Here is a 13,686-nt window from a genome sequence, read left to right as displayed (position 1 = left end):
GGCCACTTTACTGTTTTCCTTATCTTGCAACCAAGACAGCGTCATAGAGTTTTTTTTTTATTTTTATTTTTGAGACAGAGTCTTGTTCTGTTGCTCAGGCTGGAGTGCGTGGCATGATCTCGGCTCACTGCAACCTCCGCCTCCCAGGTTCAAGCGATTCTCCTGCCTCAGCCTCCTGAGTAGCTGGGATTACAGTCGCCTGCCACCACGTCTGGCTAATTTTTGTATTTTTAGTAGAGACAGGATTTTGCCATGTTGGCCAGGCTGGTCTTGAACTTCTGACCTCAGGAGATCCACCCACCTCGCCTCCCAAAGTGTTGGGATTATAGGTATGAGTCACTGCACCCAGCCAGCTTTATATGTTTAGAGAACCAAAACCAGGCATAGCCCCAAAGAGGGAATGATGCCTCGTTATTGCCACGTCTTGAATAAGAGGGTGGAGAAAGGGCACACATATGAAGGAGAGTTAAGTACTTGAGCACAAAACTTATCTACTTCCCTCAGTTCCTCATTTTGTTTTGCATGGGAATTCTCTATCAGAGAAGTTGGAGAGCTTTAAAGATTTTGACTTTTCAGTTGAGATTATGCCAATTCTTTGTAATTTTGTTTTCCACTTTAGCTCTTTTTTTCAAAATGATTCTTTTCTTTTCTTTTATTTTATTGTAGGCTTTGCACTTCTGGGAGGACACCCTGTTTTCTTACCACACAAGATATTCATTTGGGTGTGAATGAAAGTCTCACGGACACGGCACGGTTTGTAAATATTTTCTTCTCTCCAAAGCCGATTTCAGAATCTGATGGATAAATTTCAGAAAGAAAACATGCTTCTCTTTATAATGGTTTTCCCTCTAATTGTTCTGTTCTCCATTTTCCCTCTTTCCCTGATATTCAGAATGCCTCTCCCTCATCCTATGGGGTCACTTTCCATGGGTTGAAATAATTTTTCTTGGCAATTTTTTGAAGAAGCTTCTGATCATAAAACTTGAAACTTATGGAAATATTGAGTTCATCAAGTATGACTCTTAGATTTAACAGTTGAGGAGGGGCCGGGCGCGTGGCTCAAGCCTTTAATCCCAGCACTTTGGAGGCCGAGACGGGTGGATCACGAGGTCAGGAGATCGAGACCATCCTGGCTAACATGGTGAAACCCCGTCTCTACTAAAAAATACAAAAAACTAGCCGGGCGCGTGGCGGGCGCCTGTAGTCCCAGCTACTCAGGAGCCTGAGGCAGGAGAATGGCGTGAACCCGGGAGGCGGAGCTTGCAGTGAGTGGATATCGCGCCACTGCACTCCAGCACTCCAGCCTGGGTGACAGCGTGAGACTCCGTCTCAAAAAACAAACAAACAAACAAAAACAGTTGAGGAGGAAATGAAGGTCCAGGGAAACTGACGTTCAGTGACTCATAACCAGTTACTATCAGACTAGGTAATAACATTGATAACTATTAATAACATTTATCGAGCATTTATTATGTGCCAGGTATTTTTCTAACTTGTTTAATCCTTATAACAACCCAAACAGATTGTCATAAAGAAGTGAAACAACTTAATTAGGCACAGACTAGCTGCTATAACACAAAATCTCAAATGTCAATGTGCTAACATAGTGCAGATGTTCCTGATTGGTAAGAGGGAAGAACAGGTTGTTAATTTATGTGGGTTATTCAGGGACACTGGCTGAGAGTGATTCTACCATCTTCAACATGTGACCTCCAAGGTCAGTTTGGGTGTTAACATCCAGCCAGGACCAAGGAGAACAGAGCATGGAGAAGGCATACTTGTTCAAAGCCGCCTTAGCAGGGAAGCAGTGCAAACAATCCACTTATATTCATTAGGAAGTACTAGTAGCTCACTCCCATCTAGGTGAGGGAGAGATGGGGAAGGGCTCTTACCCACTATATTATATTGAAAGACTGAAGCATAGGCCTCCTGACTCCTCATGCAATGCTCTTACCACTACATCATGTCTGGCTAAAAAATCCAGAGCAAATATCTTTGTTAAAAGTTTTGCCCTCAAAAGAGAAGACTAATGATTCTTTTCCTGAAAATGATATGCCATAAAGTTATTTATTGCAGATACCGTCTGCTTTTTATGGCAACCACCCTGGTATATACTAAAAAATTCACCTCATTTGACTTGCTGAAGAGATTTCAAGTAACTCATCTTTAAACCTTTTAGTTATGTTATTTCAGATGGGACAATGAAAGTATTAAGAAGTGTGATTAGCCTCTGGATTCTAGGGACAAAAGGAATAAAGGAACATAAATTTTTTCTTTCAAATCATCTGCCACTGACTGGGATTATATTTGTCTAATAATTCTGCTTCCACAAAAGTGAAATATACTTTATTCAAAAGCAAATATTACAAGCTGATCAAGGGATGAAGTCAGAGACATATCCAAGCAAAGTTTCAGCAGGGATCCTCCATATAGGACCAGGTGAAAGATGGTGAATGAGTCATATGTAAAGCACTGGTTGGAAGAGGGTTCAGTGGGAGGAACAGCTGAGTATCCAAAAAAGGAGGTGAGCAGTGCAGGTTGGCAGTCAGAAAGAGGTCAGGGTCCAGAAATCAGTGCAGTGGGCAGGATCCCAAGAGCAAGAGACAAACAGCCAAGCATGGGCTGAAAATTGAGGATGGGTATAAACGTGCTCTTTTCTGGCTTGCTGTCCACACAATTCTCACTGCAAATCCTCAGAGGAGTTCTACATAGATCCTTAGCAAAACAGCCTGCTTACAGATTTTTTTTTGTTACAAGTTCCAAAATGATTGGGACATTTTGAGTCCGTATATTATCATAGTTCCATTGCTACATGAATACATGGGTCCACAAAATGGAGTCCATATAATTCATTTTGACTTTTATCTTATGCAAAACACTGAAAATAATAGCTACTCCTTAAAGAGTGTCTGCTGTGGACCTCTTGTGCTATTATCTCTAAATCTTTTTAAAATTTTGCAAAGTAAGTATTTTTGGCCTGGTTTTATAGATGAGGAAAGCATGGCTCAGAGAAGTTAATGGAGCTCAGAAGCTGACTAAGTCAGGGTTTAAATCAAGCTGTCTTTATTTTTTAAGGCTGTGTTGTTTTGATTACCCCATAATGCTTCTTCTATTCAGCCCACGAGAGGGGCAGTGAAAAAAGTTATAGAAAATATTGGGCCGGGCACGGTGGCTCATGCCTCTAATCCCAGCACTTTGGGAGGCCGAGGCAGGTGGATCATCTAAGTTCGGGAGTTCGAGACCAGCCTGACCAACATGGAGAAACCCTGTCTCTGCTAAAAATACAAAAATTAGCTGGGTGTGGTGGCACATGCCTGTAATCCCAGCTACTCAGGAGGCTGAGGCAGGAGAATCCCTTGAACCCTGGAGGCGGAGGTTGCAGTGAGCTTAGATCACACCAATGCACTCCAGCCTGGGCAAGAAGAACAAAACTCCATCTCAAAAGAAAAGAAAAAGAGAAAAGAAAACACTGACTTTCATGTCAAGAGGTCCCCATGACAACCCAGAGGTTCGATGATTCTCTAGGAGGGCTCACAGGGCTCAGCATATAATCATATTCATAGTTATGATTTATTACAATGAAAGTATACCAAGCACAATCAACAAAGGGAAAAGACAGAAGCAGGAAAATGAAAGAAGTTTCTGCTTTGTGGAGACAGTGACAGATTAGGTACTGAACATATTGCAATAAAGGCTGAACTTCTGAGTGCAAATGTTCACAAGCCATTGGAGATAAAGACCTTGAGTGAAGTTGAGAGCTGAAGAAATATAAGCTCAGTGGTAAAAATCAGCTCCATGGTCTCAATGTGGGAGAATTGCAGAAGGCTGTGCCATGAGAACAGGTGCAATTAGGGAGGGGGAGGAAGAAATCCTCAAGGTACAAAGAGAAGAAGGATAGTACAATATCGGAAGAGGCTGGGATGGGAGATGGGGGATGTCAGAAAAAGGAGTAGAGTAGCTATTGTAGAAATCTGACTTTCTTCTGTGTACCTCATTACTGCTTAATCTGCCAAAATATCTGACAAACAAGATATGCTGGGACTCAGAAATTCAATAAAGCTAAATTGAAGAAGACGAGAAATCCACCACTTTCTACAGATGCAATTGAACAGGAGATGCAAGGAAGCAAATCTTAATGATATCTACCTTGCTGATACGCACCTTGTAACCCTCAGCAATCGCCTCCTTTGCTTTTTGTAGAAGTTTAACATTTTAAGGTGCAAAGGGATTGGAGGATGATTAAATGACATTGCTGGCCCTTTCAAATCAAAAGAATCATGCATACCTGACACTGATTGACGGTGTTGCTTCTCCATTTGCTGGTCCAGGTGCTTTGAGGGCCTGATCAAATAAAAAGTGCCTGGACATTGGTGAAAGAAGAGCCTGAGGGAGAATATAGTGAGTGTAGGAACAGAAAGAAAGAAAGAAAAAGAAAAGAAGAAAGAAAGAAAGAAAAAGAAAGAAGAAAGAAAGAAAGAGAAAGAGAGAGAGAGAGAAAGAAAGAAGAAAGAAAGAAAGAAAGAAAGAAAGAAAGAGAAAGAAAGGAAGGAAGGAAGGAAGGAAGGAAGGAAGGAAGAAAGAAAGAAAACCGGGCCAGTCTCTTGAAAGCTGTTAAATGCAATTTCCAAAGTGTCACTTATTTGTTCAAATGATTTAATTATTCATTTATTCAGAAATAGTTATTGAATGCCTCGTTTTTCTTCATGACATTGTTTTAGCACTGAGAATAAAATGCTGATCAAGGCTGGGCGCGGTGGCTCACGTCTGTAATCCCAGCACTTTGGGAAGCCGAGGGGTTGGGGCGGGGGGGTCACCTGAGGTCAGGAGTTCGAGACCAGCCTGGCCAACACGGTATAAACCCCATCTCTACTAAAAATACAAAAATTAGCCGGGTGTGGTGACACATGTCTGTAATCCCAGCTACTCAGAAGGCTGAGGCAGGAGAATCACCTGAGCCCGGGAGGCGGAGGTTGCAGTGAGTCGAGATTGAGCCACTGCACTCCAGCCTGGGCGACAGAGCAGGACTCTGTCTCAAATAAATAAAATAAAATAAAATGCTGATCAAGTCAAACAAGATTCTTATTGGAGTGGAATTACATTCTGGAGCAAAGAGCTTTGCTAAACAAATAAATAAAGCGGAATAGATGAGCAGTTGAAATAAGTGCTACGAGAAGCTAAAGCAGGGTTATTTGTTGGTGGGGTGGGGCTGCCTTAGATTGGGTGGTCAGGGAAGGCCTCTCTGAGGAGGTGACAGTTAAGAGCTCAATAAAATGACAGAGCCAGGTACACAATGCTGTGGGAAGAGCGTCACAGAAAGAACTGCTGATGCATCAGCCTAAGGCAGCAAGAAGCTGGATGTGTTCAGGAACAAAAGGGAAGCCATTAATGTTCTAAAATCTTCAAAGAAACATATTTTAAACCTGATTTTTTTTTTTAAAGCACCTTACAGATTGGTCCTCAGTCTCACCCACCAAAGACAGGAAAGATAAAATCAGAACAAGGAATAAAAATCCTAAATAGACATTCAAATACAATGTATTGTACAACAGATCTTTAGAACTTATTTATGGCTGGGTGTGGTGGCTCATGCCTGTAATCCCAGCACTTTGAGAGGCCGAGGCAGACAGATCACCTGAGGTCAAGAGTTCGAGACCACCTAGCCAACATGGTGAAACCCCATCTCTACTAAAAATAAAATAAAATAAAATTCCGCTCGCCCGTAGTCCCAGTTACTAAGAGGCTGAGGCAGGAGAATTGCTTGAGCCCAGGAGGTGGAGGTTGCAGTGAGTCAAGATCGTGCCACTGTACTCCAACCTGGGCAACAGAGCAAGACTCTGTTAAAAGAAAAAGCCAGTGCGGTGGCTCACGCCTGTAATCCCAGCACTTTGGGAGGCCGAGGTGGGCGGATCACAAGGTCAGGAGTTTGAGACCAGCCTGACCAACATGGGAAATCCCATCTCTACTAAAAATACAAAAATTAGCCGGGTGTGGTGACACATGTCTGTAATCCCAGCTACTCAGAAGGCTGAGGCAGGAGAATCACCTGAGCCCGGGAGGCGGAGGTTGCAGTGAGTCGAGATTGAGCCACTGCACTCCAGCCTGGGCGACAGAGCAGGACTCTGTCTCAAATAAATAAAATAAAATAAAATGCTGATCAAGTCAAACAAGATTCTTATTGGAGTGGAAATTACATTCTGGAGCAAAGAGGCTTTTGCTAAACAAATAAATAAAGCGTGAATAGATGAGCAGGTTGAAATAAGTGCTACGATGAAGCTAAAGCAGGGTTATTTGTTGGTGGGGTGGGGCTGCCTTAGATTGGGTGGTCAGGGAAGGCCTCTCTGAGGAGGTGACAGTTAAGAGCTCAATAAAATGACAGAGCCAGGTACACAATGCTGTGGGAAGAGCGTCACAGAAAGAACTGCTGATGCATCAGCCTAAGGCAGCAAGAAGCTGGATGTGTTCAGGAACAAAAGGAAGCCATTAATGTTCTAAAATCTTCAAAGAAACATATTTTAAACCTGATTTTTTTTTTTAAAGCACCTTACAGATTGGTCCTCAGTCTCACCCACCAAAGAAAGGAAAGATAAAATCAGAACAAGGAATAAAAATCCTAAATAGACATTCAAATACAATGTATTGTACAACAGATCTTTAGAACTTATTATGGCTGGGTGTGGTGGCTCATGCCTGTAATCCCAGCACTTTGAGAGGCCGAGGCAGACAGATCACCTGAGGTCAAGAGTTCGAGACCAGCCTAGCCAACATGGTGAAACCCCATCTCTACTAAAAATAAAATAAAATAAAATTCCGCTCGCCCGTAGTCCCAGTTACTAAGGAGGCTGAGGCAGGAGAATTGCTTGAGCCCAGGAGGTGGAGGTTGCAGTGAGTCAAGATCGTGCCACTGTACTCCAACCTGGGCAACAGAGCAAGACTCTGTTAAAAGAAAAAGCCAGTGCGGTGGCTCACGCCTGTAATCCCAGCACTTTGGGAGGCCGAGGTGGGCGGATCACAAGGTCAGGAGTTTGAGACCAGCCTGACCAACATGGTGAAATCCCATCTCTACTAAAAATACAAAAATTAGCCAGGCATGGTGGCGCATACCTGTAATCCTGGCTACTCAGGAGGCTGAGGCAGGAGAATTGCTTGAACCCAGGAGTTGGAGGTTGCAGTGAGCTGAGGTCATAGCACTGCACCCCAGCCTGGGCGACAGAGTGAGACTCTGTCTCAAAAAAAAAAAAAAAAAATATATATATATATATATATGTAACTTATTCATTCATCCTCTATAACTGAAATACTTGTTGAACATCTATGATCATTGCCCCCCACCCCCAACCCCTGGCAACCCCCATTCTACTTTCTCCTTTTATGTATTTGACTATTTTAATACTTCACATAGGTGGACTCATGCAATATTGTCCTTCTGTGACTGGCTTATCTCACTTAGCATAATGTTCTCCACATTCATTCATGATATTGCATATGCTGGGATTTCCTTCTTTGTAAGGCTGAATGATATTTCATTGTAAATATATACCACATTTTCTTTATCCATTCATCTGTTGATGAATATTTAGGTTGTTTCCACATATTGCCATTGTGAATAGTGCTACAAGGAACACAATAATACAAATATCTCTTTGAGTTTCTGATTTCAATTACTTTGGCTAAATACGCAGAAGTGGGCTCAATCATATGATAATTCTATGTTTAATTTTTTGAGGAACTTCCACACTGTTTTTCATAGTGGTGGCACCATTTTACATCACCACCAATGGTGCGGAAGGGTTCCGATTTTCCACATCCTTGTCAACGCTTGTTATCTTTTGTCATTTTGATAATAGTCATCCTAACAGGTGTAAAGTGATATTGCACTGTGGTTTTAATTTGCATTTCCCTAATTATTAGTAATGTTGAGCACATTTTCATATACCTTTTAGCCACTCATATACTTTTTTGCAGAAATATCTATTTAAGTCTTTTGCCTATTTTTTTAATTTTGACTTTTTTTTGCTGTTAAATTATAGGCATTCCTAATATTTTGGACATGAACCCCTTATGAGACACAGGTTTGCAAATATTTTCTCCCATTCTATAGGTTGCCTTTTCACTCTGTTGATTGTTTCTTTTGCTGTGCAGAAGCTTTTTAGATCTCATTTGAAGTATTATTACAATAAAAAGTCTTACATTTAGAGTTAAGTAAGATTTTAAAAATTAGATCATAATAAACAAGTATCCCAAAGAAGATCTGACAAATTAAGGAGGGAAAAAAATGTCTTGTTCTTTTCTTGCTTGTTACAATAATAAAACCTATTCACTATACAGAATATTGTGGCTGAAATCTCCTTAGCTCGGTCTGAGTTGCATTTTGTATAATCTGAAGGTGACTGAAGGGGAGCACTGAGGTGGAGCTGTCCACTGATACTTTGGAGGAGCTGATGTGTTGGAGTCTCTCCACATTAGAAGGACTCACAGGGAGCAGCATACAGTGATACTCATGGCTAAGATTTATCACAACAAAAGACACAGAGCAAAATCAGCCAAGAAAAAAGGTGCATGAGGTAAAGTCTAGGGGAGACTAGGCACAAGCTTCCACAAGTCCCCTCCCAGTGGTGTCATGAAGGATGTGCTTAATTTCCCCAGCAAACCAGTTCCCAAGGCTTTTACTGGGGCCTGATTACAAAAGTGCCCTCTGCCTAGCGTGATCCCAAAATTCCAGACTCCCAGAAGGAAAGCAGGTGTTCAGCATAAAACATAGTGCATATACAAACAGTTTGGGCACAGTGAACCACCCTAATCAGTTCTGGAATGGTGGGAACCCTCCTAAAGCCCAAGTTCCCAGATGCTAGTCAAGGGTCAGCCTTGTAATTAGCCCTTTGGAGAACAGCCACCTCAAGGCTGCTATGTTAGCTTTTTTCTACACAACCAGGCTCTCATCTGTCTTCTGAATTTTGCTCAATTTCTTTTACCTAGATGTACTGTAACTGGCAAGGGAGTGTATGTTATATCCACGGGAAGACAGCCTTAAGATTTGAGTTGTTTTCTTGCTTCAGTATGGATCCCTGGAGGCCTAGGTTCCCCTGGATAGAATCAGTCCTATTGCTCATGTCCCTTTATTGAAGAGTCTCTCTTAGAAACTCTTTCTCACCCCCTAACGTATCAGAAAACACAAAACATACACATAAATATTCAGTTAAGTTTAACGTCAGAGGTGAGGGTATTTTCAGATTTTGTCAGTTACCAGGTGCTCTACTGGGGTTATGAACTGGATATTCTTTTTCTTTTTCTTGCTCTGGGCTTGTCCTTTTAGATGTGACACTAGAAGTGACACCTTTGCATGACTCAGATCACTGATTTTTTAGAAGTTTTAAATCATATGGAATTTAGCAATAGGAAGTGGGGCATTATCACTCCAGTTTCAAGGCTTTCTGTTTCTTCTGTAATGACAGCTTTTCATGCCTAATGCTCTGAGTGTACTACTGAAAAGTGCATAATAGCTTCACAGTCGTTTGCCTTCTAATATTCTACTTAGCAATGCAGCTTCAGGAACCACGTCTATGAAAGGCTCCATATAAAACCAAATAATGTAACATTGTTCTACTCTAATTTCTTTCCCTATAGATGTAATTTACTTATGGTAGTGATTGCTAAAGTGTGTTTAGCTAATGTAAAACCAGTAGAAAAGAAAACGAATGTAGACCACTGTGTTAGTTTCCTAGGGCCGCCACAACAAATTACTACAAACCTGGTGGCTTAGAACAACAGAGATTTATTTTCCCACAGTTCTGGAGGCTAGAAGTCTAAAATCAATGTTTCAATAGGACCACAATTCTCTTTCTGGTGGCTCTCAGTCATCCTTGGCATTCCTTGGCATCACCCCAAACTCTGCCTCCATCTTTGCCTGGGCTTCTCTGTGTATCCTCTCCCTCTCCTCTTCTTATAAGAATATCTGTCAGGCCGGGCGCGGTGGCTCAAGCCTGTAATCCCAGCACTTTGGGAGGCCGAGGCGGGCGGATCACGAGGTCAGGAGATCGAGACCATCGAAACCCCGTCTCTACTAAAAAATACAAAAAACTAGCCGGGCGAGATGGCGGGCGCCTGTAGTCCCAGCTACTCGGAGGCTGAGGCGGGAGAATGGCTGGAACCCGGGAGGCGGAGCTTGCAGTGAGCCGAGATCGCGCCACTGCACTCCAGCCTGGGCGACAGAGTGAGACTCCATCTCAAAAAAAAAAAAAAAAAAAAAAAGAATATCTGTCATTGAATTTAGGACCTACCCTACTCCATATGACTTCATCTTAACTATTACATCTGAAAATATCCTACTTCTGATGAAGCTCACATTCTGAGTTTCTAGGTAGACATGGGTTTTGGGGAAACACCATTCGACCCACTACAACCACATATCCACATGTCCCTATGACACCATAAAACGGGTTTCCAATCCTTGCTGTTCTCAAACAATGAAAGTTATAGAGGGATTTGTGGATGAGGCCCAATCCTCAAGAGGAGTGAATCATTGTCATAGTAAAAGGAATGTTTCTAAAAAAAGAAAAGCTGGAATACTGTTATTTATGTATTTATACCAATTATATCCAGACTAAAAAGGTTAAATGTTTTACGATATTTGGTAAAATGTTTCAAAATATTGGTACCTAGGCCGGCGCGGTGGCTCAAGCCTGTAATCCCAGCACTTTGAGAGGCCGAGACGGGTGGATCACGAGGTCAGGAGATCGAGACCATCCTGGCTAACACGGTGAAACCCCGTCTCTACTAAAAAATACTAAAAAAAAAAAACTAGCCGGGCGAGGTGGTGGCGCCTGTAGTCCCAGCTACTCGGGAGGCTGAGGCAGGAGAATGGCGTAAACCCGGGAGGCGGAGCTTGCAGTGAGCTGAGATCCGGCCACTGCACTCCAGCCTGGGCGACAGAGCAAGACTCCGCCTCAAAAAAAAAAAAAAAAAAAAAAAATTGGTACCTAATGGGAAATATATACCTCATGAGGTAGTAATAAATTGGTACTTAATGGGAAATACGATACTTCCATGAACCTTTACAGAGAGCACCAAGAACCCAGCAGGTATGAAAATTCTATATTCTTGGGAAGAATGATGACAAAACCAGTCTCTCACAGCATGAGCAATGATATATTCTCTTAGGGGCAGTGTGCCGGAGCATCAAGGACAGGGCCTTCAAAGCAGAGTCATGTTTTGGTTCAATTCACAGCTCTACCGCACACCAGCCCTTATGGTTTGGGCCAGATGCTTCTGAGTCTCAGGTTCCTCAGTTGCAACATGGAGATACTTATACTTATCTTAATGCATCATATGAGGGTAAATGAGATCATGCTTGTAAAGGACAGGCACACAGAAGAAACTCAAGCAATGTTGGTTGAATCAAGTTACAATGTAACCCAATCTCAAGACAAGCACTGGCTCAGTTTTGGCTATATCTGTGGTTCTCCTAAACAGCTTACACTGACCCACTGAACTTCCATTAGCACATTTTGAAGAAGTTATTCTAAATGTCATTATACCCCATTCATTTTTCTCTAAGGTCTTCAAACTTGGGATCTAACATTTAAATCAAAACAAGCTGGCCATTATAGATCCTTCATTAATAAATTGAATATGGCAATTTTATTCAACATCTCTGGCTTCTTCCAATACCAGCCCATTTGACAAGAACCCATCTAGGTTTGCTGAGGGTATTATCCATCTTATTTCCTCATCATTCTTATGTTGATATAACTAAAATCATTATCTGGGTAGAGATGCCAGAGGGCTGGAATATTCTGTTTCCTAGAGGGAAACTCAGAGAGTTTATCTCATAACGAATTTACATTGGGGATAGAGATTAAGTCTGCTTAAGTCTCCTTTTGGGACTTGGCCGAATTTGACAAAAAATAAAATCAGAAACATCCATTTTTAAGTGATTACGGTGTTCTCAAGAATGTAATATGCACAACCAAAACGTCCTTCCTCTATCTCCCAGTCAGTTGTTCAACTGGTAAGAGTTGTCAGTGAAAGAAACTGGAGTTTAGAGGGCATGCAGTCTGATTGGAACAAGGTAGGATGGAGACAAAAGAGGAAATGAATAACAGGACCCTATGAGAATACAACCTGTTTGCCTTTGGCTTTTGAGACACTTTCACCATGTTCCGATACTTTAGGAACAACTCAACTCCTAAGAGCACTAGGATTGCTGTATGATTGTCCATCTCATCAACATCCATGTTTGCTCATCAACATCCATGTTTGATCTGACCCAGCACACTACTTGTTTTTTATTTTTTAGTATTTGTTCACCCAACCACACTAACTCTGCATCAGCTTTTCCTGGGGTCATGAGGGGCTTTGTTTATTGTCTTTTTTTGTTTCATTTTGCTTTGTTTTGTTTCAGCCTTCAGGGTGTTTTCATTAATTCCTAAACAAGTTTCAATCTTATACCAAAAGAAAAAAACACCAAACAACAACAGAAACTAAGGGTTGGAAAGGATTTATTTATAGTGACCATCGTTTTCATGGAGAGAGTGACCATCACTCTCTCAAAATGGTCATTGAGCCCTGCATGAATGTACCCAGTACTAAGGCACTCTTTACATACTCAGCTATTTTGTCTGATACCTATGTAGTCTGACTGTTCTCACCAAAAGTTTATACAATCTGAGAATTCTTTTTGAAATTGAGTTAGAATTGGTCTTGTTATGATTCTTCTCATTGTTCTTCCATTTTGTTAGTATCTTTATAAGCTCATTGGATGCTCATACATTTGAACGTTTCAATGTATTATAATTATTATTCTTATTGATTATCAAATTGTCCCATATTTGGTCAATGTCATCTTTGTTCAAGTTGGGTCATTTTGACCTAACTCCATCAGTCTTTGATAACTCCCTTGCTTTGCAGTGTGACAGATGTTGCAGGCTCATCTTGTACATTTCTTTATCAAGACCAAGAATTAGCCATTGCTCTAAGAAGACTTGGGGCATTTTCAATTACTTTCAAAGTCATGCTTGGGAGAAATTTCCTTTCTTGAATTGTATTTTGTCTGATTATTAAAATAATATTCCTTTTGATAGAATATACTAAGGAAGATTAAAAAAACACAGAGCCACTGATACCACCATCATCCAGAAATAATAGATGTTAACATTTTATCTCTCAAACCATCTTTCCATTTAAAGTTTCATGCCGTGCCTTTCCTTTTTCTAAACAGAGGAAAAGAGATGATGAATGAAACTAGACATTTTAAATATTTAGACAAAATCGGTTGAATACATATTTTAACTTGTTAATCATTTTTGAAAAATTCTAATATTGGCCATTAAACTTCCAGGGCAAACTGGTATATATGGGAAACTTTAAATTTGAGTAATTTGGATTTTGCAAAAGCTTTTTTGCTACCATTGTTGGCTAATGCCAAAGATTGTCTGCAGAGCTGTAAGAATGTACTGGAAGGCAAGCAGAACTGTATGTATTAATAGAAATGAACAGATGCCAAAATGAAAAGTCATTACAGAACCAGAGAGTATCTTTTAAACTTATCTACTTTTCATTTGTAGCACGTATAATAAAACTCTTACAATATTTAAAGCTGGGGTTTTAGATTGATGGAGAGCTCTATAAATCCCAGATTACTATTAATGTGCTTGTAGTCCAGCTCTAGTTACAGGGTTATCATTGTTTCCA

The 13,686-nt window shown here is 41.0% G+C and overlaps 1 protein-coding gene across 1 annotated transcript in view; it reads left to right on the top strand.

Moving 5' to 3' along the window:
• Positions 1–13,686, top strand: part of OTC (ornithine carbamoyltransferase) — a 72,414-nt gene that overhangs the window by 28,409 nt on the left and 30,319 nt on the right. The window contains 2 exon segments of the mRNA XM_033202089.1: positions 667–687; positions 690–753. Of these exon segments, the coding sequence (XP_033057980.1) occupies positions 667–687; positions 690–753 (85 nt within the window).

Source organism: Trachypithecus francoisi, unplaced genomic scaffold, assembly GCF_009764315.1.
Source record: "Trachypithecus francoisi isolate TF-2019V2 unplaced genomic scaffold, Tfra_2.0 Lachesis_group6, whole genome shotgun sequence".
In the NCBI taxonomy this organism is placed as follows: Eukaryota; Metazoa; Chordata; class Mammalia; order Primates; family Cercopithecidae; genus Trachypithecus; species Trachypithecus francoisi.
This window is presented reverse-complemented; position numbering and strand designations above follow the sequence as displayed.